Below are 25,358 nucleotides of genomic sequence, written 5' to 3'. Positions count from 1 at the left end.
ACAATTTTTCTTTTTATTATGAAAACAAAACGAATGCCCCAGGACCAGGGTCCGTGATTACCAGTAACATCAAAGATTACTTTCTAACTCTTTTTTTTTTTAATTCTGTTTTGTTTGAGGCCAGCAATTTGCAATAAACAAGCTAAACTACTTACATTGACTCATTTCTTTTCAATAACTGACATTTACAGGAATATACTAGAAATGGCACTAAAAAGTTTTAAGAAAAAGAGTTACGGTAAATTTGCATGCACATCATACAGAAAAGTAACAATTTCTTTTTTATTTTTAAATATTAAAAAAACCCCAAAATAACAAAACAAAAAAATACAACAACAAATCTTTCTGGATTGGTTATGCCAGTATCAGGGCTGTGTTCTAAGTGGCCTGTGTCAAATCCTAGCTGGTGGTTTAATTTATTTTTTAAAAATGACATTTTAAAAAGATATGCAAATACCATTTTCTTTACAAAATGCAGCTCAAAGCAAGATAACGCTGCTGTGTAAGGAATCCTAAATTTCTCTTTACTGATGCAGAGCCTGCCCACAGTTAGCCCTAGTGGTAACTGCTCAGGGTTGAGAAGAGACTGCGAATTTAAAATCCAGTACTAAAAAGGTTGTGGTTTGTCTTTGTCATGCCCCGATCCCTTCCCCTCAGCTCCAACCCCAGCTTTTAAAAAAAAAAATAAAATCATTCCTTTCAAAACAAGGAAAAAAAAATCAAAATTAAAAACTGCTCTAAAAGTCCCCAAAGCAGAGAAAGAACTCGATTAGGTAACTGCAGTCTGCTTCTACCACACAGAGAAGAGGGAAGAGAGCTCAGGGGGAACTGGGCTGTGGATTTCCACACACAGAAACGATGTTTGTGTGTGTTTTTGGGGGTCACCACCCTGCCAGCAGTGACACAGCCCTGAAACATCGCTCCCACCCTCGCCAGCCAGGGGTAGGCAAGGTTCAAACCACACCAGTACAGGAGCTGCAATGGTTTTGTTGTGTGGATGACACGTTGGGTGTGCTGAGACTCCTTCGCTCGCTGGGATGGGGATTCCATCTGGTCCCACTGAGCCACGAGACAGGCTGAGTTTACAATCAGAGAAAAGGTTCACAAAGTTTTTTTTTTTTTTTAAAGGTGCAGTAATGCTGGTTGATTGAGAAAGGTCTGGTCAGATATTTTGTCAAAACAGGAATTAGTCCGAAAAAAGCAGTTTCAATAAAACTCTGTGTGTATGCATACATATGAAATCATACTGATTTCAGTGAAGTTTCCCCTGGAAAACAAAGTTAAACTTTGTTCATTCAAGAAAAATTCTACCATAAAAATTTTAATTTTTTTTTCCTTTTTTTTTTCCTTTTTTATTCTTAAGTTTAAAAATGTCCTTCAAACGTCGTGTGTTTGATGGTTTCCAAGTTATTTTGTGACATCTGGACTGACGTGTCATGCAATAAAACCCAGTTAAATAAATGCTCTGTTGCTTCAGTTCCCAACTCATTGAGGACTGCTGCTACTTACTCTGGACTGGAAACATCTTTTCTTTCCTGGAGAAACTCAGGATGTACAAGAGGCACCCCCATGGACATGGTGGGGATAAAGAGCACTACAAACAAGCTGGGAATGGAAAAGTGTGAGGACACCATTTGGAAGGGAGGAGTCACCAAATTCTTCTCTCAGTCATGCCAAAATGGATTTCTCCTCGCTCCATTTGGTTGGGAACACCTCAATTTCCGTGCAAAGTTTTCCCAAGAAGTGGAAGCCCAAGTTGCAGCTGGTGGATCAGAGATGTGCAGCACATTGTTCCCATTCCGTGGTGGCCTTGGCAGATTTTCCAGGGATGCTCCTGCAGGATGGAGGATCCTCCACGCCTTCTCCCATCACATCCCACCTGGTTCTCAACCCTCAGGCTCCAGCTTTTCCAAGGAATTCTGGTGGGGCAGCCCCCTGAGGGCTGTCTGTGTGTCCCAGGGGCTGTTCCAGGTGCCAGAGCTGAAATTCCCAGGATTTTCTGTGTCGCCTCCGGTTTGTCCTCCCCACCACAGCTCAGGGTCAAGCAGGCAGGAAAAGGTCCCAGGAAGGGAAAACTGGGAGTTTGTTTATCCAAAAGCCATGGCAGTGAATTGGTTGCAATTATTCCTTAAAATATTCCATGGTTTTGATCATTCAAGTCGCAGGCAACAGGAGAAACACAGGTGAAACCCAACCCCGTTGAAAAGAAACCCAAGCTCTTAATTAGGTGAATATTACATTTCCTCATAGTAAATTCTGAAAATATATTACCAGGGATCTGGCTGGGGGAAGGTTTTGTAAGGGCAGAACTTAAAAAAATAGTAAAATAAAATCAGAACTGAACGCCATTGTTAATGGAAAAGAAAAATCATGAATAAAAAGCAGAACTCCATTGTTAATGGAAAAGAAAAATAATGAATTTTAGTAAAAATCAGAACATTTTTCTTTCAATTGCTGTGAAAGGAAATCTGGGCAGGCCTTGAGGGGCCTCCAGGACCACTCACCTGCAGGGAAAATAAAATCTGGAGTAATCTGCACCACTGGGAGAGCTCAGAAGGTGAATTTTTGGGCTACCCCACAGGGGAGAGGCAGTTTTAGGGGCTGGTGCTTGAGATGGAAAGGCAGAACTTTCTGTTAAATTCTGTGCATTTTTTTTTTCTTTACAATAAAAAGAATTTACAATAAAACTTCTGCCCCTCAGAGTACAAATTGGATGTAATTATAGAATTGGTGTTTCCCTAAAATTGGATTAGAAAAGGATAAAACCCCCATTGTTCTACCAAAACAAAAAAAGAGGGGAGGAAAAAAGACCACTGAGAAAATAAAATTGTATTGAAGTGTATGCCTCCAAAATCTGTACAAAACAGGAAAAAAGGGAGCTGGGGTGAGAAGAAAAGGAAAAAAATCTAAAAATGAACACACCAAACATGACAGAGCACCAGACACACGAGAGACTGGACTGTAGCACCTGTAGGTAGAAAGTCCAAGGTATATAAATAAAGTTGTGGATTTTTATTTGCTTTGTTGTTTGTTTGTTTGTTTTAATCTGGTTCAAACCTCATTAAAAGTCTTCCTGTCTGCTGGCCTGCAAAACCTCAGCTTTGCTTTTGTTAAGATTTTATTATATTTTAAACGACCAATAGTGTTTAATAAATAAAATCATGGTATATACATGAAATTAGGGACACTGAAACCAGGGTGTATTGCAGCAGTGCAGATCAAAACATTAGGCTGGGCTGAAAAAACAAATAGCAAGCTATAAAAAAATTAGCAAGCTTTAAAAAAATTAGCTTTTTTTTTTTCTCCTCCCTCCCCTCTTTCTTCTTTTCATTGAGGTAAAACATTTCAGTGCCTGGAAGTTGAACCCTGCCTGACACAGGAGGAGCACTCCCCTTTTCTAGGAGCTCACTCCTATGAGGAGAAGGGAGAAAAACCAAAGCAAACTCAAAAGCAAAAAGCCCAAACACACACAAAATAATCCCTCTCCACTTCCCCTGCCAGCTCAGCCTCAGCTGGAGCTCAAGTGCTGCTTTATTTTAAGCCCAGCCTGAGGTGTTTGTCATGGAGAAAATGCCCAAGATGTGCCCAGCAATGGGCACATGACTCGTGCTGGGCACTGCAGGCATCACTCCAGGCTCCAGCTGACAACTCCCAGCCAAAAAAAAAACTCCTGACAATTCCATGGAAACTTTCATAGAGAGCATCCCATTTCCTGGAAATGATCTGTTTAATGGTAAAAATAACATTCCCAAGAAACTTGAGTGTGTCCCTTGCTCCCTTTCTTCCCAATGAATCCCCAGGAAAAGTGAAGCTTCTGAGTGGAAAACCAAGAAATGCAACCAACTTCTATTGCTTGTGTGCTTAAAAGTTAAATTCATGCTTCAAGACCTTCCTGAACAGGTGCCTATGCCTCTAGCAAGATTTAAAAAAAAAAGCATGTTAGCAATCCACAGTACATGAGAATTTTTTTGGATTTTTTTTGTTGTTTTTATGTAAAAAGATGATAGCATCTGACATTTTCATCACACTGTAGACTTGGAGATTAAGAATACTAGTGCTAATAACAAATACACCAACTAGTTCAAAAGCTAACATCTTTCAGATACAGTACCATTTTACAGAGATTTCTTTAAAAAAAGATGGTTTTTACCTTGTGTGAGCCAGGCAGGCTTATTAAAAGAGAATATTCTGGGCAGAGGGAAGGGCTGGGAGGGAAATGTACTACAAACCTTGCAGAATTTTCTATTAATCTCCTGCTAAGAGCTCAAAGTTCTTCCATTTTCGACCAATTTTCTCCAGATAAATGTAAATTTTAGAGACTTTATGCAAAGGGAACTATTTGTCATAAAGTCTAGTCACACACACACACTCAAAGATCTTTGACCTATTAAAAGAGAGCCCCCCCCCCAAAAAAAAAAAAAAAAAAAAAAAGGAAAATACCTTTTGTAACACTGAGTTAAAAAATAAAATAAAAAAACAAGTCAGAGAAAAGAGAGAGGGGATAAAACCTGACCACCCGAGAGCAGGGGTAAGGAGGGGAGGGGACACTGCAGAGCAGGGGTGTCCGTTTGGGGGGTGTGTCCGTGTGTCCCTGCTCATTCCGAGTCGCTGCTGTCCGAGCTGGAGCCGCTGGAGCTGCTGCTCCCGGACTCGGAGGAGGAGCTGCTGCTGAGCCGGGAGGGGCCTCCGGAGGGAGTGGAGCCGGATTTCTCTGCGGGGACAGCAGGGAGGGATGGGGTTACCCACAGGGAGCTGCGGGACACCAGGGTTGTTCCTCTTTGTGCCCAGTCGGACCCACAGGGCGGCAGCGCTGCTGCCCTGTGCCACTGACATTTTATGGAAAATCCTTTCCTTAAGGTTTTTCCTCCTAAGAAACTAAAAGGTCTCAGGAACAAAATGTAAACAATGGTTATCTGCTGCTGTGGAATGCAACAGGTGCATCTGGGATTGGTCTCATGTGGTTGTTTCTAATTAATGGCCAATCACAGTGAGAGAGCCCAAGCCACAAACCTTTATTATCATTCTTTGCTATTTTATTCTTAGCTAGCCTTCTGATGAAATCCTTCCTTCTATCCTTTTAGTATAGTTTTAATATAATATATATATCATAAAATAATAAATCAGCCTTTATTTTAATATAATATATATCATAAATCAGCCTTCTGAAACATGGATTCAGATCCTCGTCCCTTCCCTCATCCTGGGACCCCTGTGAACACCACCACAGCCCTGGGTGGCTAAATCATGCTGGTAATCCCCAGCTGTTCTCTTTATGCTGCTGGATAAGAAGTTTTGCACCTTTAAAGCTGATTCTGAGAGCAAAGGAGGAGAGAAAAGTGGTGTGTGACAAAGTCTGTTCACTTTTGGGGTGCTGTTTTCCCATAAAGCCAAAGCCATTACCTTTCTTTGCAGGCTTCTTGTTGTTGTTTAGCTGCCCACTGACGTCCTGTAACCGTTTTTCTAGTTCTTTCTTCTTTTCCTGAGCTAACTCTTCTTTTGACTTTGCTGCTTGCTTTTTGCCACTGGCAGCTGTGGGGGAGGAAGGCAGAGTTTCTGAAAGTGCAAGGGATGCAGGGGGAAAGAGTGGACATCACTATTTTACAGGGCATGTACATCTGTGTGCACACTCTGCAGTGACACTGCCAACATCCAGTGCTCACACAGCAACTACACATCCCAGAGAGAAGACAACACCTGAAGTTGCCTTGCTCATCAAATCAACCACCATCCTGTTAACATGCAATTTTTTTTTTTTAAGAGAGATCTTCTGGAAAGTATTTTAGAAGATAGAAATATCCATGTAATAACCTTGTCATTACAGGTTACTTACCAGCCAGTTATATGGTCAATAATTACAGATTTGTAATTACAGAATTGTTACATGGGTTTTCTGCCCTGTAAAATAAAGTGTCCCATTAAAGGTTGTCAGGAGAAAAGCATCTGCCATTAAAACTTCTGATCCCCTCACGCAAGAATCTACTGTGGTTTATGTTGCTCTAAATAGAAAACAAAACAAACAAAGGCAAATTAAAAACCAACTGAGGCAAAGGCTGGCAGACAACAGGAATGTAACTGCATCAGGATGGAAAGGGTGAGAAGGACCAGCAACACTCACACTGCCAAGGAAAGGAAATATTCCTCCAAAGGAGGAGTAATTGAACACAGGTGTTGGCCAGGAATGGAAGCACAAGACAGGAGCCAGATATTTTGCCTGATCCAGCAAGGAAATACCTACATTTCTGTGAGCTGTTTAAAAAAACACAATGAAAAAAGAAAACTGGAAAGCACAGTCCTAAGAGGGAACACTCAGCACAGGAGTCAGGCATGCCAGCCTCACAGAGTGGATATCTGAGGTTATCTGTGTTACTCTGTGCTCTGGTTCCAAAACCGAAGGATGCTTCCTGTTCCTAAGAACTCTGGAAAATCCTTTCCTGAGCTAGGCCAACACTGAAGGATTCAGGGGGAAAAATTAAGGAAAAAGAAAAGTCAAAGTCTGTGCTTTGCTTAGGCCTTCCTGAAAATCCTGAGGAAGGAATGAACTCTTAACCAAGAGGGCCAGGAGCACTTCAGGTAAGTGATGCTACTGCTGTCCAGCTGGAGCTAAACTCTCCAGGGGCTGCAGAATTCGCTTTGTGGATGAGACACAAAGTCTGTCCCACACTGAACCACACACTCAGCAGCAGATTGACATTCACCCTCTGGACTGACAGAGGGTGAGGCCAATGTGGTGATCAGGACACACAGCAAGAGCAGTTTTGGGGTGGATACACAACTCAGACACACCCAGAATCCACAGGTAACCAGGTAACCTTGTGCAAATCATTTATTGCCTTGGTGGTTTGGATCCCAGCCACGTTTTTTTGTTTCCTTCTTAATTAGATGCTAAACTATTCAGGGTAAGAAACTGATCCTTCCAGATGTATGCATGTAACACCTGACACAATGAGACTGAAACCTTTACAGGGCCTTCCAGAGCCTGGGTAAGTAATAAAGGCATCCCACAGGTCTTGCAGAGGAACAATTGGCTCTCCAGGTCTCTGCAGCAGGACACCATGGGAAGAAAGAACAGAGAAAAACAGGAAGTTTCTGTACATTTCCTTGGGAGAAAAGAATCTCTAAAAAATTCCTGCCACCACATACCCACCAGGTGGATAAGAGAATCTCAATACACATGCCCTGACTCCAGAGCTGAGCCCAGGAGCTGCTGGGGGGAACACGTGCCCCAGGAGGTTGACTTACAAAATGGTTTCCTTTGTTTTTTCTGTAAACAAGATTTCACGTATCTCTCCAGTTCTCGTAACGTTGTGGGCTTCAAGGTTTCAAAATCTATTTCAATCTCGTCGGGATTGGAGTCTCTGAGGGAGGGTTCTCTGGACTGGATGATGTGAACCACCCTGCCCAGCTTCTCCCCGGGCAGGCGGTTGATGTCCAGGCTGAGCTGTCGCTTCTCGTCGTAGGTCATGGGCAGCCCTTCCTCCTCCTCATCCGAGTCGTAGGTTGCAGATGCCTGTTTGCCTCCTTTCTTGGGCTGCCTGGGGAGGTTGTCAAGCATGAAAACATTCATGGGGACACAGCAATGAATTCTATTTTTTTTTTTTCCCCCTGACTCCCTCGTAACAAATATCCCCATGCTCTTGGCTTTGAAGCTCTCGTCAGATGGCTGGAACAGCAGCACAAGTGCTGAAAAAGTTCAGCAGCCTGAGATCAGCTGTTGTGTTCCTATTATATTTTAGCCCTGTGGAGTGTGACAATGAGCCCAAGTAGCAGCAGGAGGGCAGCCATAAAATGGCACGTTCTTGGTGGCTGCACAAAAGGCAACCCCCCCAAAACCTTATCTGAGAGCAATCAGGCAGGGATTCAAAGAGCTGGACAGTGAAAACACAGTGGTTCCACTGCCAGCTCTGAGTTAAAGACTCCCTGGAGTTGTCTGGGAATGGGAACAGTATTCAGCAGCAAATTAACAACTACTGAGCTTCCCCAGGAATTAGGGGCAGAGCTGGAAGCTCTTGGCTCTCACCTGTTAGCTGTGGTTGTGCTGTTCGCTTTCTTAGCTGGGGCTTTCTTCTGTTGGGCTTGTTTTGGTGGTTGAGCCACCTTGGGTTTCTTCTCCTCCTCAGCTTTGACTTTGTGCTTTTCTTTTTCCTTCTCTTTATCTTTCTTTTTCTTCTCTTTCTCCTTCTTCTCTTTTTTTTTCTTTGGTTTGTTCACTGGCGCTTGGGACAGTGCAGCCAGCTGCTCATGGACGGCTTTCAGCTGGGGGGAGACAGGGGAAAAACCATCAGGGCAAGGTAACTGCTGCCTCCACAAAGCCTTCCCTCTACATCCCAAGGTGTAAGTATAGCCTAAAGCCAAAAATCAAGCAGCTCATACTCTGGGATCCCAGAAGGAAGGAGAGCATCAGCACTGAGAAAAATCATCCTGAAGAAAATCACCGTTACATCCAACATGCACTGACTGCACAGCTGAATGCTTTTCCCCTTAGGCTGGGGATGTTTCCCTGCATGCCAGCCTAGGTGGGATTCTTCAGGACACAATTCCTGCTGCTGTGCTCTGTCTAATGCAAGGACACACAGCTGGGATGGTGCAGTACCTGCTCCTGGAGCTCGGCCAGCCGAGTCGCCCGCTCCTCCTCGGAGTCGGAGCTGTCGGAGTCTGAGGAGCTCTCCTCGCTGCTGTGGCTGCTCTCTGTGCTTTTGCTCACCACTGGGGCTGTTGGGGGAGGTGGAGGGGGGGCCTCTGCAGGCTCATCGGGCATTTTTGCAAACCTCATCTCAAAGACATCCTGCAAAAAGGAGGAGAATTGGTGACCGAAGGAGCCTCGGCCACCGACAGCTCACTCTGGTCTCAAATACATCAGGGGCAGGTGTACTACAAGTAAATAACAATATACAAAATATGGTTGCCCATCTGAAAAGCCCAAGAAAATCCTCCAATTACTTTAAATGCAATATTTTAGGAGCTGAACGTGGCATTGGGCCCATGCCATGTGAAGAGCACAACAGTCCTGCAGAGAGCACGAAGCTCTTTCCAAGGGCTGGAGGAATCTCCTTTAATGGTGCCAAGAGCAGATCCACACCTGGATCTCACCTTTACCTGAACCAAAAACACTCTGGAAGATGCATTTGGCAACACCTTTACCTGGAGCTTCCTGGCCATGGCCACCACCTCGTGGTCTGGAGGATTGTACTTGTAACAATTAGAGAACATTAACCGAATATCTGCTGCGAAACCTTGTGCATCCTGGTATTCCCGACTGTCCATCTTTTTCTGCAAATAAACAAGCCAAAGGGGAAAGAAAAAAGAAAAGCCATAAGCAAAAGGAATTTGTAGCAACTGCATGGAGGACACATGAACCTCAGAAGAGCCTCAAAAATCCCATCTAAGAGAATGGAAGTTTGATTTGGGTTATTTGTTCCTAAATAACATTCAGAGTTTCTGCTTTATAAAACAAGCAAACGCCAGGCAATTAAAGAAGTTGATATCTCATAGCAGTTTAAACACTAAGATTCTAAACTGGCCTTGTTTTCTAAGTAGTAGAATATAAATCTGTCAGGGTCCACATTCTACAAGAAAACATTTAGAAATTATTAGAAGAATAGTTTAGAAAAATGGATCAGGAACTAAGAGAAACAAGGATCATGGATGGAAAGGGCAAGAGTCAGCAAGCAAGTTACAATTACAGGAGTACCTAAGTGTGTATTTCTACATATGCTTGGATATATTTGTCTTGTAAATCTGAAAGGGCAGAAAAGATCATGAAAATCTAACTCTGATTTCCTGCAGAGGGCAGGAGGTTTGCTCTGCAGTTCCTACAGCAAAATAGGCATTTACAGTGAAACTACAACTCCCACGCTTAATTTAAAATCCAACTGATAGAAATGGATACAGGCTTCACCCTTTATGAACCTACTCATAATGTAATCTCCTGGAGTAGTGAGGATAAATGTCAAATATTTGTACCTTGTTCCTTTCTCTTCTTTTTCAGCTCTCACTTCCAGCCATTTCTCTTGCTGTTTGGGACTCAATGGCTTGGGTTTGGAGAGCAGTTTATAGCATTTCTAGCACTTAATTGATTTGATGCATATATTACTACTATGTATAAAACCTTAGCTCCAATTACTCCTGCTGAAAGGAACCAGAAGCTAACACTAGGTTTCATTTGCATTTAAAAGACCTGGGTTTAAAGAAATTCTCTATTTGCCAAGTGCTTACAGGCTTCCCTTTTGTATGTCTTGGGCACCTGTGTGCCCAGAGAAGGGAAGGGGTGACTGGACATGATGGGGACAGACATCCCCCATCCCAACAGCAAGCAGGGGTGCTCAGGGTCTATCACCCACCCCTAACTCAAGCAAAACTCCCATTTTTCACAGAACTACAGAAATTTCACAGCTGTGATAGACCTTCTAACTGTCTTGAAACACTGCAATGACTCCTGGAGCTGTTTTTGTTGTGAGAAGGGGTAGAATTTCACCTCCAGGAGTTCAGCTCCTGTGGGAGCTGGTGCAGGGTGGTGACATCCCTGCAGCCTTGCTGCCTGCTGTGCTGCAGCCAGACATCTGTCAAACTTTTGTCAGGAGACCTCATTTTCCTGGTGAATAAACCAGGAGACAGCCTGGAAGGCACAGCACAAAAAAGCAGAAAGGGAAATAGGTTTGTGGTGCTCCTGTCTGAAAAGGCTCTCAGACCAATTCCAAAGCAAAACATATGTTCAAACCAAAGGGCCCATTTATTTTAAAATACATCTTACTGCATGAAAGGCCTTTTTATATTTGTTTGGCATACTCAGGGCCTGATTATTGCCTATGAAATACATTCCAGTGTCTGGGGCTTTGCTTTTCATCCAAACTCAACAGTTTTCTAGCCCTACAGTTTTTAATCTGTGGATTTTTTGTTTTGTTTTCTTATAAAGAATAATTAGCTTAACAAAAGAAAGAAAAGCACTTTGAATAAGTGGGTTTGAATATCTTATAAATACACTTGGAGATATCCAGCTGCTTACAAATAAAAAAAAGTGGTTATATGTACAACTGGAAATCAGGAGTCAGGCAGGGCAGCTCACCCACTGTCTGTGGGACAGAGGATCTCATTTTCCCCCTCAATCAATTGTTTTAATCATCTTTACTGCTCATAAATTTGTTTCCTTATGTCTGATGTGTCCCTTGCTCTAAGTTTTGTCCTGCCCACAGAGGACACAAAGAATGTCTCCTCACTTTTAAGACCCTGAACTCAGCTGCTCTGAAACTGCAGGAAAAATAAGGGGTGAGCAGAGTTACATCCCAGGAGGAAGTGCTTTATTCCTAAAGTAGAATTTCCTTGTGGAAATCCTGCACAGCAAGGCTTGCTGCTTGCTCACCACTGAGTAAAGCGACATCCATGGCACTGCTGGGACCTGGCAGCCAGAGGATGGAGCACAAGAGGTGCTCCAGGTCCCCCAGCCCCACAGAGGGGGACAGGGATGCTCTGCAATGGTCCCTGCCTGCCTGGGGACAGGGCAGCAGCTCCAGCCTCAGTGCATCCCCCTCCTCACAGGGAATTACAGCTGCTGCCTCTCTCTCCTCACATTCCCACCTTTTCCTACTCCAAGCAGCTCTGCTCTTTCCTTCTCTGATAAAGAGAATTGAGGTGGAGATGAGCTCAGAGATCCTGTCCCTGCAGCTGTTCCCATTACAGCACAAAATTCCAGCACATCTCTCTGCCCCTGGCACAGTCACAACAGCCAACCTGCCTCCTGCACCACACACAGAGCAAACAACCTCCAAACCCTCCTGGGGACATCTCTGCCAGGGAAAAAAAAATGCTCCTGGACATGAAGGATGTTCTCTGGGGAAAATCAAACCCAACAGCCACAGAAATAAGAGACAAGATGTGTTACAGCTGCAGCAATGCTTGTGTTTTACTTTCTCACATCATTCCTCCCAGGTTAGTTTGGAGGCCCTTAGATGTGCTCCTTTATCACAGCCATTGTCACTTGGGCAGAATTAAATTGAAAAACCTTTCAGAGCCACAGTGGAAGTCCCTGACACTGGAAAATGACAGTGCCTGCAAATGGCAGGTTTCTGTTCCACACAGTGAACAGATGATGAGCTGCATCTCTGAGAAGTCACACCATGATCTGCAGGCCAAGAGCTATGACAATAAAACACTCCATAAAAAACCAATACCAGACAGCACTTCAAACAACTTAATTAAGAAAAATACTGCCATGTGGAATGAGAAACCCAGAGTCTTTAGCTGTAAAAGACTCCGCTGGGTTTGCCATCAGCCTGTCTCCAATTTTCTACCCCACACCAGTCAGGTGCAGAGGGAGGATATCACCTGCACTTGCCAGAGAGGGGCAGAGGTGTACAATTTTAAAAGAATGAAGTCAGGGCCCTAAAGAGATTTAAGCATGAAGAAATCACAACCCAAGAAATCACAACTTTGCACCTAGATTTTTCAGAACACAGCACAATAATCTCTTGCAATAAGAAATCACCTAAGCACACATGGAAATATTTGAGAGGGTCAGGATTTCACTCTGTCCATCTCTAATCTTCCTGCTATCACCTGGGGCTTCAGCTAGGAGGCTGCAGGCATGTCTGGAGACCCAGAGGACCCCTGGGATGGATGCATGGCACATCAGAGTGTGACATGCTGCTCCTGGGTACCATGACAGGAATTACAAGCACAGCTGCCCTTCTGTCACCTGGGCATTCAGACAATCCCAGGCACTGGCTCAGCTGGCACTAAAACCCTTCTGGCAATGCCAGTGAAAGCCAGCAACAACATCTTCACCTCCTGCCACCATGGAAGTCTCCCCTCCATCAATACAGAATGCAGTGCCAGGCTCACAAGAAGATGAGAACTGCAAAGATGTGGCTTTGCTTCATGAAGGGATTCAGCAAACCTCCAAACCTACTGGGAAAAACAAGAATATTGGACCATACTCTTGAGGAGACAAGTATGAACCACAAAACCAGCACATATCTGCCTGAGTACCATCACATCCCAGCTGGAATTGCTCAGTGTAAGCCAATCTGCCACCACCAAGTAGGCAGGCAGCAGCTTCTGGAAATGGGATACCATCAATTGAATCCTATGAAATAAAGCACCTCCTCTTCTCAGAGTGCAACACAATCCTAAGAACACCAGTTAAATACCTGGACTGTCCACAAAGAGTAGAGGATGCCATTGTACTTTGTGTACATCATTTGCTTTGCAGGGCAGAAAAAAAAAAAGCTGTCCCAGGTTAGGGCAAAAAAGGGAGAGGGGAAGGAAACAAAATATAAAAATATCCAGCTGGTTTCCAAACAGGTTCAGTTTCCACCCTTTCCCTTTCCCCCCTCCCACAAAGGAGCCAGTCCTCTGCAAGCAGAGGGACCCCGTGCCAAAAGAGGTGGTAAAAGAGGACGTACTTTCACAGTACTGAGATCCATGGGGTGTTTGATTATATCGTGATAGTCATGTAATTCCAAAGCCTCTGCATCCACGGGCTTGTAAAAGGGCCATGCATAGGCTGCATGCTTCTTGGAGAGCATCTCCTTGAGGATGCTGTCACAGTACTTGAGGTGCTCAGAGAGTTTGCCCTTCTTCCCTGCGTGCTGAGGGACCTCTCCATCCTCCAGGTCCTTCTTTGGTGGCTTGATGGGGCGGCCGCCGCTCTCCCTGCGCGCGATGATTTTGGCCTGTTTGGGGTCCGACAGCGGCGTGGGGGACTCGCTCCTGCTGGCAGTGATGGCAGACGTGGTGGGCGTGGTGGTGTCTGCTTTCCTCTTCACTCCCTTTTTCTGAAACGGCACAGGGACAGGCTCCATGAGGGCATGGCCTGCAGAGACCCTAGCACAGCTCATCTATAGGAATGCGAGTGACAAAAGCATCCTTTGTCCCCTTAAAAAGGAAATAAGCTCACAAATTTCTCTCCTCAATTAGGTGAAAAGACATCTCATAGGACTTGGGGGGGCTTCACCTCAAAATTAAGGAGAGCTATTAGGCAGGACTTTTTGCCTTCTGTCCAAAGCAATTTAGTAGAAAAAGAAGAGAACAAAGAAACAAATTGCTTTTGTGGGGTGTTTACCAGGGGCAAGGATCTCTTGCACCTGGCTCAGTTTTTCTCTATAAAGAGTTTTGTAATTTTGCCTTTTATTAAAACTTTTTGTTTCCAACACTATCACAGAAGCCATCCTGCTGATTTTATGCCTTTTAAGGTAGCTGAGCTATCTTGGGTGTGAAATAGATCTCCAAGAGATTATGAGACCTGGCTTGAGGAGACCCATATTTCACTCATCCTTAGTTTTGCCTGTCCTCTGACAGAAAAAATACCGGTTATTTCACTGGGATAAATGGGATTTGTGACTACAGGCTCCAACACTGCACATCACCTGAGCCACAGTAACCAACCATTTGCATGGCTCCAACCCAAGCCCAACCATGCTGTAAAATGTGTTATTTCCCTGAGAGGGAACCAGGACTCTTACCTGGTGTTTGGCAAGGGGAAGGAGGACACCCAGTCAATTACTGCAGCTCAGCTGATGCACAGGGCCTGAGCAAGTGTCAGTAACTTAAGCACATGTCTGAGTCCCCAGTGGCAGGATCAGGCTGTAAGTTCTGAACCAAAGCATATTAATCACCAAAGACCCATGAATCCTCACTCCCCTGTATTTAGTGGGTGTGCTAAGGTAGATTTTGCCTTAAGCAAATAAACCCTCTCACATAAATTCAAGCTGGGACTGTCCATTCAGCTCTCTCGTGCTCCTATCAAGGATTTATTTCTCTGGAGAGGAAGATAGGGAGGAAAAAGTTCCTTGGAGAAATCTAAGGAAAATCTTAAGTAAATCCCAAGCAGAATTAATTTTGCAGTGTGTATTTGGCAAACTCACTTCTGGGTTCATCCTTGAGTTTTAAAATGAAATTGATTCTCAGAAGCAAGTTATTTGGACAGAAACTGAAATGTGAGACAGGAGGAGAGCTTAGCTGCAAGATCTGACAATTTCTCTAGGAATTCCCAAACTATTGGGGTTAAAAACCAAAAGAATTCTGTGCCTCTGCTGGTCCAAGCAACCTCACAACCAAAACTGTTGCAGTTAATTCCACAGTTTAGATAAAAAGATCCCCAGCTTTCTCTGAGCTATGCTTTCATCATTTTTAAAGCAATTCACAGCTTGCTAAGAGAATTTCAATTATTTAGGTAATGTCTTCATTTACCCATAAATTAACATAATAAATAGCAAAACACCAGTGACAACTCCCAAAAGATTACTCAGTAAGGAAGACAGAACTAATGCACCCAAAAGCTGCAGGCAACATCAGTCTCCTCCAACTGGAGTGACAGGCTTGTCTTGAACTGGCTGAAAGCAGAGAGGAACATTCCTAATGCTGGAGCCTGCAAACCTTAAAGGAACAGCCCCAGTAAAATCAGGAGCTCAGCCAGAGAGGGAAGAAATGCTTTGGGATATAAACCTCAAATGAACAGCCCCAGTAAAATCAGGAGCTCAGTTACAGAGGGAAGAGATGCTTTGGGCTGCAAATGTTAAAGGAGCAGCCCCAGTAAAATCAGGTGCTCAGTTACAAAGGGAAGAAATGCTTGGGGCTGCAAACCTTAAAGGAACAGCCCCAGTAAAATGAGGAGCTCAGTTACAGAGGGAAAAGGTGCTTTGAGATACAAACCTTAAAATAACAGCCCCAGTAAAATCAGGAGCTCAGTCAGAGTGGGAAGAGATGCTCTGAGATACAAGCGCTAAAGAAACAGCCCCAGTAAAATCAGGTGCTCAGTAAAAGAGACAAAAGATGGTTTGGGATACAAACCTTCAAGGAGCAGCCCCAGTAAAATCAGGAGCTCAGTCAAAGTGGGAAGAGATGCTTTGAGATACAAACCTTAAATGAACAGCCCCAGTAAAATCAGCTCAGTCACAGAGGGAAGAGATGCTTTGGGCAGCAAACCTTAAATGAAGAACCCCAGTAAAATCAGGAGCTCAGTCACAGAGGGAAAGGATGCTCTGAGCTATCTGGTGTAAAATGAGGAGAATTCCAAGAGCCCTGGAGCAGCAGCACAGGGGAAGGCTGTGAAAGGAGAGGCTGGAACCGAGCAGGAGCACACACGGGTGCCATCACCTCGGCTGGACCGTGTGGAAAGCGGCAGAACCGCTCTCACCCCTCTCCACCCCAACACCCAGCGATGAATGCAGGACAGCAGGGACCCAGCAGCGAGGGCTGGCAGTGCATTTACCTTGACGACCGGGGGCGTGGGAGGCACCACGGGCATGATCGGAGCGGCGGGCGGGGGCGGGGCGGCGGCGGCAGGGGCGGCGACAGGCGGGACATTGGCGGTGATGGTTGGCACGGGGGTGGCAGCGATGACGGGAGTCTGAGACACGGCTGGAGGGACGCTCTGGAACGGCGCCGGCGGGGACACGGAAGACACGGCCACGGCTTGCTGCGCTCCTGTCAAAGCAGAGGGGAAAGGTGCTGGTGGGCACACATGGGAGGGTACTGGGAGCAAACTGGACTTGGCAAAGGGATCCCGGAGAGCACAGAGAACACGGTGGGATTCGCTCGGTGCTGTTACACCGGTCAGCCACACGAAAAATAATTGCAGCTTTTCACATGGAGTGTTGCTCTGGGATAGCTTTTACCCCTTGGATGCTCCCAGAGCTGCACTGAGCTCAGCAAGAGCAGGAGATGGAACAGTGGGAGGTGTTCACACCATGCAAATGGCAACAACCACTGCCCTGAGCCACCTGAGCAGCCAGGAGTGCAAAGCACTTCAGATTTGCCACAATGCACAGGGTGGGATTCTTGGGGTTGTGCAGGAACAGGAGATGGGCTCAGTGATTCCTGTGGGTACCTTCCAACTCTGTATTTTATGATTCTCAGTAGAGCTTAAGCATCCTGACATCCCTGATGCTACACCTGCACTGCTAAAACCCTGCCTGGTGGTTTAACATAAAGGGGGACAAACCTACTGCCCAATAACCAAAGCAGCAATCCTCCTTCTATGTTTCAACATCCTTTGATAAAAAGATACATCATCATTAATTTCTCTGAGCTTGGATAGATTTATAGCTCCATTTAGCACCTGAAATGTGGGAAAACAGAGGAACAATTGACTTTCCCAGAGCAACAATTAGATCTTGTTTAGAGGGAAAAAAAATTACTCTCATCATTTAACTCAGCCCACACAAGGTCCTTTATGAACTGTTTTACCACGCTTGGACATTTTAGTCCTAAATCCATTTAAAATCAATTCTAAATAAGCTGATCTAAACTTAATTTCCACTGATATGCAATGGTGTATGTAGCCTTTTGCAACGGCTTAATAAATCCTTTAATTTTATGATGCTGCAATCATGTGTGCAAAAGGAAAATATACAGGGTTTAGGGAATTAGCAGAATTTGAGTCCAAGTCTCTGCTGTGCCAGAATTCTGCCAGGACCCACGGGGAGCTGTGTAAACCCAAATCTCTAAAGACTTTCCATGCCATGCTCTGGCACTGGCAGCAGACTGGCATTTATGAACATCTTGGGTTGTTTTTTTGCATAGAGAAGCAACAGCAATGCCTTCCCTCCCTGAAGTGCTGCCTGGCTGGGCAAATCACAGATGGCAAGATTGGTGTGACAAATGCAGGGTGGCCTTGAGACACACGAGCCCTGAAACCCTGAGTGAGCATCCCCAGACATCTCCCACCTTCCTCCCCACTGCTTTAACTGCGAGACCACGCTCTCCCTTCCCAGCCTCTGCACCATCTGCAGAGTCCAGCAGCTCAGGAGGTGTCCCAGGCCTTGGGAACAGCTCCCAACATCCCCTGTCCCTGCATGGATCCCTACCTGTGCTCTGTGTGCCCGCTGAGGGCTTGCGACCTTTGCCTTTGGGAACTGGGGGTAGCAACTCCACCTCCTCCTGAGGCATCTGGGCAACCTTCTGCAGAAATATCTTCTCCAGGGCTTGGGCCATGAGGACAATGTCATCTGTGGGCTGCACAAAGAAGAATATGAGCCTTTGTTGTATCATTCACATATCTGTGAAGACCAGGCTTAGAAAACACTGAGGCCCTTCAAATAAATTATGGTATTCAAACGCTGACAATAAACAGATTAGCTCTTCTCCCTCCTCCTGCCACTCTCCTGCTCTTCTATTCTGCTCTAGCATGCAATAATTACAGCCCCTAAGTGTGCTGCATCCAGAGAATGATCAGGAGTTCAGAAGGAGCCTGATAAACCAGTATCCAGTGCAGCAGCGTGGAAGCAGCAAACTGGAACGGATGAGCTGTCCTTCCCTGCTTGCCAGCAGGTCCAAGGGAAGAGGCTAAACACACACTCTGTGGCTCAAACTAATTAATTTGTTTGTTTCAGCTGCTCTCCAGTCTGGGTCTATGATGACAAATGACTGGAGAAAACAAAACACAAAGAATTTTAACAACCTAACAAAACAGCAAACGAGCCAAACCCAAAATAATAATAATAAAGCAATTTAAATGTGTGTAAGTATGAACATATTTATGGAGACAGAGTCAAAGAACAGAGTTATGATTCTTGAACTCCTTTCTGCTGCTAACAGAAACTATTCAGTGCCAGACAGTCTAACACACAGCATTAAAGCACCTCAAAACACCTGCAGAGCACTGCATTAAGTGCAGCTCATCCCAGAAAACTCCTAACTGACAATAAAAGGAATAAAAACTTGCTGCATAACCCCAAAACAGAAATCTACCTATAATTAAAAGGCATATTTGCCATTGTAACTAGTCTGGGGGAAGAAAGAGGCAGCACAAAGACAGCTTTGTGCATTTCAAGTAACATGGTTGCAATTAGTGGCATTTCAAATCCTTGCAAGGAGGGCCCAGAGCGGGCCCTGCTCAAAACCTGCACAGTAACAGGGTAGGTGGGTGTTTTCTACAGGCCTTTCTGGGTTTTTTTTACCTTGTTATAAATGTAACAGTTTGTAAACATGGTGTTGAAATCCTGCATACATTCACTGGCACTCCAGTAATAGTTGTGTTCCAGGCGCTTCTTGATCGTCCCCATGTCCATGGGGTTTTTAATTATTTTGTGATAATCCTGTTGGAAAACCAGGGAAGATGTGAACAAAACTGAATCAGAAGTCCCCCTAACCCCTGCTTTCTCCTCATCCCCCCTTCTAAAAAACAGCCCACTAAATTTTGTGGAAATTGTAAATGTAAATATATTTCCATTTATTTTCTAATTTGTATCTTTTTAGCCTTAGCATTATTATGAACCTGTCTCCAAAACACACAACCTCCAGTCTGGGAATCAGCATTTCTGCCTCCCTTTTTAAAAGGCTGCCTCTGGCACTCACAGAAGTTTATCAGGCCTGGCTAAAACTATGCTCAAAGTTTCAGTCTCTAATTTTAAGAGCATTTTGGCCTTTAAAAGATTTCCACCTGTTAACCCAGTTTCTCCCTGGGCTGGTCTGGAGCACCTGCAGAGGCTGTGATTAGGGGATGCTGTAGGGCTGTGCAGTGTCATTTTCTTGTTCTGGATTAGAGTCTTGCTGCACATGAAGCCACTGGCTGAGCCCAACACCATCCCAGGCACTGATATTCCCCCTCTAAGCAATCCCAGCACTGATATTCCCCCTCTAAGCAATCCCAGCATCTGAATTCCCTCTCTACAATCCCAGCACTGAATTCCTCTAAGCATCCCAGCATGATTTCCTCTAAGCATCACACTGATATTCCCTTCTCAATCCCAGCACTGATATTTCCCCTCTAAGCAATCCCAGCACTGATATTCCCTCTCTAAGCAATCCCAGCACTGATATTCCCTCTCTAAGCAATCCCAGCACTGATATTTCCCCTCTAAGCAATCCCAAGCACTGATATTCCCTCTAAGCAATCCCAGCACTGATATTTCCCCTCTAAGCAATCCCAAGCACTGATATTTCCCCTCTAAGCAATCCCAGCACTGATATTCCCCCTCTAAGCAATCCCAGCACTGATATTCCCCCTCTAAGCAATCCCAGCACTGATATTTCCCCTCTAGCATCCAGCTGAATTCCCTCAGCAACCAGCCCGATATTCCCCTCTAAGCAATCCCAGGCACTGATATTCCCTCTAAGCAATCCCAGGGACTGAATTTCACCCAAGCAATCCGCACTGATATTTCCCTCTAAGCAATCCCAGGCACTGATATTTCCCCCCTAACAATCGCATTATCCCTTAAGCATCCCGCATGATTTCCCCTAAGCAATCCAGCACTGAATTCCCTCTAAGCATCAAACCATCTGACCACCACAAAGCTTTCTATGCTGAGAAGACGACAGAAACGTACCGGCAAATTCAGTTTAATTGCATCAACAGGCTGGTAGAAAGGCCAAGCAAACTGATGCTTCCACAAGGTCTTCACCACAACATTTTGCATATATTGCAGCTGGTTGGTTTTCCTGCCAGGTTTGTTGGGATTTGTCACCTCTGGAGGCGGGGGATTGACGGGGCCCTGAGGAGCCTGGATGGCTGAGGCGACTGCCGACATCTTCCTGCTCGGGCTCTCACTCGCTGTCACTGCGGCAGCAACGGGGAGATTTTCTTTCTTCCTTTATGCTCCCTGAATGGGACTGACATCCCATTTCCAGGGTGCAACCATACAACCTAGAGCAAACTAGAGAGAGAAAGAGGGAAGGGTGTAAAAAGAGGTTTTTGAAGCAGGCAGGTTGTGACATTTCTTGTGTGGACAATATTTAAACTCAGGCTCTTTATCCCATTGGCTTTGTTCCTGTGGCACAGTTTACCTTGGAGATGGGAACAGTTCAAGGCCCAAGAGACAGTGGAACTCCCAAATTCAAAGCCTGCAGACACAGCAAGCTCCATGGGACTAGTTCTTGCTTTAGCTGGCTCAGAGAGCATCTTCATGTCAAGAAAACACTCGGGGCAACCTAAGAATCTGCTCTAGGATGCAATGCAGACTCCATGGATGCACTGATGCAAGATGCTAAATCCACAGCTTCCAGCTCCATGTCAGCTGAACTGCATTGTCTCTAGAGCCACGCTGCCTGGTCCCAGTCAGCTCACAGGGCTCTGCCCTGGTGCAAGGGGCAGTCTGAAATCCCACAATGAACAGCAGACAGCACCTGCCAGAGGATCTCAGGCCAGGGAAATGAAAGAAGGGGCAGAAGGAGATGCTGTGAACTGCTGAGAGTGAAAGGTGTCACAAGAAACTTCCCAATTTGAAGTGATCTGCACTTTGAATCTCATAAATGTCTTATTATGCCTCTTCCTGCATGCACCTGACTGGTTTTGACCCCAGTTTTATATTAAAGTTTAGAGATCCAGGCTCAGATAATAACTGGTGTTACACTGATATCCCGTGACCTGGCTCAGACAGTGCTGTCATGTTTCTCTCTCAAAGACACAATTGAAATAGAGGAGAATACATAAATTGCATTATTGTATTCTGGTTTTCCCTCTGCAAACTGCAGAGGTAAAAATAGCCCAGTATCACCGAGCCTTGTGTAGCATATGGTAAACAGCTTTGCTATGTCATCTTCCATAAACATTGGATATTTCAGCTCACATCAGGACTGCAGCTACTCTTCTCATGGCAAACAGACCACAATCACTTTCCAGAGGCAAATTATTTCAAATATGTTTAGAAATCCATACAAATATACTTTTTGGTTGAACAGAGAAGCATGAGCAGGGACAGAAGGAATGTAAAAGCAGGGAGACATTCTAGGAAAAACCCAAAAACCTCTGCATTAATACAGCCCTAATCATCTCTACTGAATATCTGCACTAAATATAGAACATCAACTTACCCTGTGAGCTGCTGATTAGATGAAGGCAAAAGTAAACATATACCTAACTTGGGGAAATTTTACTAAAATAGCTGTGTACAAACAAACAGATCTGCAGCAGAGAGGGAGGGAACTGCTACAAACCTAAACCAAAGCCCTGTGTGAATACATGTGATTATCTGTGCAGGGAACAGCCAAGTCCAGTTCTGATGCTGCCACCATTTGTTCAACACCCACTACATTCCAAGGATGGAGAAAAATGCCAGCAGGACTCTCTTGTATAGCTCCAGAATCATGGTCCCTGATTTTTGATATCTCAGGAGCCCAGTTTAGCTCCAAAAGGATTGGTTTCTCATGTGCTCATGCTGCTGGTGACAGGCAGGGTGAGCAGCAAGCAGCCAAAAGGGGTGCTGGCATCCCCTGGACAAGGAATTTCATAACTAGAATGTTATTTGGGATTTCAGTTTTGGGGAAGGATTTTGTCCCAGTGTTCCATCAAGTCAAAGCAGCAGCAGAAATATTGCAAAACTCAATCTTCAGATTGAGGGGGGTAAATAGAGAAAGAATTAAAAACAAGAAAAAAAGGGTAATTGGGAAGTTTCACTCAGTCTCCTCCTGGGGAGCTCCCTGCATGGATTCAGGTTTCTGAGCAACATCCATCATCCCAGAGAATGCAAGGCTGCCTGCAGGTCCCTGGTGACCACCACTGAAACATTTTGTTTGCTGTCTTCTTGATTAACAAACTGAATCCAGTGCAAGGATTGAGGGGAAATAAAACACCCACAGAGAGCATTTGGGTCACAAGTTTCAAACTATGAAGTGTAACTTAAGTCTTCCCTTTAAATAACCTGAGGCTAAATATGAGTCTCTTTTCATTTCAATTTCCTCATGTCCTACCTCTCAAACTCCAATTTGATAAGGATTTTTAATTAATTTGTATTAAATCCCCGAACTGTAATTCAACAAACCACAGATCCATAGCTTCTACATCTCTCAGAATTTTTCTCCCTGACCTCAGCCAAGGCTTTCAGTATCTTCACCCCACAGCTCCTCACCTGTGCCATGGAGATAGTGGCAGCTCCTTTCTGTCCCCACCCAGCAGAGAAAACTCCCTGGCACAGGCACTGCCTCCCCACAGGGCCATTTTGATCCTCAAGCTTAAACAAGCCTTGTCCAGTCCATAAAAGCATGGAACAGTCATCAGTGACACAACTCAGAAAGGATTTTAATTAAGGACATTACCAAAACAAGGAGGGGCAGAACCATGACAGCCAACTTGGTCAGGTCCCTGCTCCAACACACTGGGTTTTACACCCCAAAGTGGCTCCAAAGCTCCCAGCAGCACTGGCACAGAACTGCTGGATCCTGCACAAGACAGAAATAGCTACCTGGAAGTACTGTCCTGCCATAAATAAAGCTTTAATGTGCCTCACTGTACCTTCAACCCTTGGTCCAGCAGTTTCTTCACCATTTGCTGGGAAGCTGCTTTGATATAGAATACTTTGTAATTTTTAAAACTAAGAATTTGCTTCTACAGCCATTCCTTTACCTTTAAAAACTCAAAATGGTATCATTTTTATAAATGTAAAAAGCAGGACTATGAAGAATCTGGAAGATGAGGGTAAAAATGCTTTGGAAATGTCCAAAAGGCAATGGCTTTGAATTAAAGATAAATTAATGCCTGAGATATCTAGCCCATGTGAAACATCATTTATTAAGAGAGGGAAGTGAGAGCTCTGACCATCTGACATCCCAAATTACCACACAAATCACCCAAGAGGACACTTCAGTAGAGCCACACACAAAAATTAAGCAAGCTTTTACAATTATTCCATAACTACAGGTAGAATTGAACTACACAGCTCTCGTCTAAGCACCCTCTGAAACTGCACTGGTATCAAGAAATATTTCAACTATTAGGGACAGTGACTCAGGACATCACTGTACAGACTGCCAAAACCAGACACCATGTGCACCTTTCAGTGAGGGGCTAAGGTGAGATTTCTTTTAGCCCTGCAGTAAAATCTTCATAAATTTTAATTTTTGAATCACTACTTATCCTGCTCCTCAGGCCTATAATGTTCAAGTAGCAGGAGCTATTCTTGATTTCTCTGTCTGCAGAAGTGGTTTTGATATTGCAAGTTTAGAATACACCCTGAAGTGCTGTCATACACAAAGAATGAACACTGCTTTTCCTTCTTATTCAATTTGAGATAGTAATTAAAAACAAAACCTAAAACCTCAAAGAAGGGAGGTTTTAAGTCTTGGAGTTTAAGCTCAGTGTGGCAAACCAGGCATCAAAAAACCCAGCTAGGTAGGATGAATACTAATTATAAGAAATTTATTACCTTAATATGTAAATGCAGTAATACATTAGTCTTAACTTACATTATATTAGCTTAGTGCACATGTGTTACCCAAAAGTAAATTAAAAAACAAAAAAAAAGAGAAGTCTTCATCCAAAACAACGCCCAAAGACTTGTGCGACCACCAAACCAAGTAGTAAAGCATGCATAATAAAAGTAATAATAAAAACAAAAATAAAAAAAACCAAACCAAAAATGAGAAAAAATAACATTAACACATAGCATATAAAAAATAATTTTCACTTAACAAACTTGCACGTAAAGTAACAAAAATCCCAAAACTCTGCCCTCCGTACCCCACAGTATCTTTTGCTTATGTGCTATTATTAAAACCTAATTATCCCTTATTTATATATTTTCTAAACTATTCAATTCAAATTACTACTACCTTAAATATTATTTAATTTCTTTTTAATAAAATAATTAAACAAACATAACAGCAGCCTGGCAGTCCCACAACTCCTTGTTTTTCCCCTCTCCTTGGTATAGTATTTCTGCATGGTTACTTGGACATTGATCAAAATCTGGCAGAATTCCAGCTCGGCAAAGAAACAGCCACATAAATCTTCCCATCAGGGAAAATTATCGAGTTTGAGAGATGTTCCTTGACCTCGTTGTTATCTGCACATTTTTATTTACATTACAGTAGCACACAGAGGCTGGGCAGAGACCAAGGTCCCTCAGCAGTTCACACTCTGCACACACAAAGACCCTGCTCATTCCTCACAGGGCTGCTGCTCACAACTCACACTTTACACCATGACTTGCTCACAGCGCCCCACTCAGCAGCCAGACCCAAAATTTGCCAGCAGGGCAGCCAGAGCAGTGTCCTCCAAGCATTGCTCCTTGCAGCCTCCAAAGCAGATTCTCAATCTCTTTTTTCCCAACAATTGGAAGTTTGCTCAGATTGGTCACCATGTGAGAGAAGCAGCCCAGCCTTGGTCATCTTGCCCTGACTTTCTCTGCAGGAGAGGTTTAGCACTTCTGAATGTCAATACAAAGTCAAGGAAGGTTATTAATGAGGGTTGTACCCATTTCATTCTATGGCTGTAGAAATTAAGGGTTACATCAATCTCCTCAAAAGGAAACAAAACTTGTGGATGTCTCCTTTTCCTCCTCCTTTTCCTTCCCTTCCCAGCCCCACAGAGGAACTGAACTTCAGGCAGCTCTCAGTACCTACTAACATGTCAGCAGGGATGGTGCCTTCAAACACAAGGGATGTGCAATTTGAGAGCAAGACTTGAGGACAGACGAGCTGCTTTATCAGCC

The 25,358-nt window shown here is 44.3% G+C and overlaps 1 protein-coding gene across 3 annotated transcripts in view; it reads right to left on the bottom strand.

Annotated features, from left to right (window-relative positions):
- The window catches only part of BRD3 (bromodomain containing 3), a 39,480-nt gene continuing 14,122 nt past the window's right edge, over nt 1-25,358 (bottom strand). For all 3 annotated transcript variants that reach the window (XM_064727407.1, XM_064727408.1, XM_064727406.1), the window contains exons 2-12: nt 20,262-20,588; nt 18,891-19,028; nt 17,799-17,946; nt 16,202-16,416; nt 13,395-13,766; nt 9,139-9,267; nt 8,591-8,782; nt 8,018-8,253; nt 7,240-7,532; nt 5,401-5,529; nt 1-4,711 (exon numbers count right to left, since the gene is read on the bottom strand). In XM_064727407.1, the coding sequence (XP_064583477.1) occupies nt 4,596-4,711; nt 5,401-5,529; nt 7,240-7,532; nt 8,018-8,253; nt 8,591-8,782; nt 9,139-9,267; nt 13,395-13,766; nt 16,202-16,416; nt 17,799-17,946; nt 18,891-19,028; nt 20,262-20,462 (2,169 nt within the window). In that variant the 5' untranslated portion in view covers nt 20,463-20,588 and the 3' untranslated portion in view covers nt 1-4,595. The remainder of the gene's footprint in view (nt 4,712-5,400; nt 5,530-7,239; nt 7,533-8,017; nt 8,254-8,590; nt 8,783-9,138; nt 9,268-13,394; nt 13,767-16,201; nt 16,417-17,798; nt 17,947-18,890; nt 19,029-20,261; nt 20,589-25,358) is intronic.

Source organism: Zonotrichia leucophrys, chromosome 17 (assembly GCF_028769735.1).
Source record: "Zonotrichia leucophrys gambelii isolate GWCS_2022_RI chromosome 17, RI_Zleu_2.0, whole genome shotgun sequence".
Taxonomy (NCBI): Eukaryota; Metazoa; Chordata; class Aves; order Passeriformes; family Passerellidae; genus Zonotrichia; species Zonotrichia leucophrys.
This window is presented reverse-complemented; position numbering and strand designations above follow the sequence as displayed.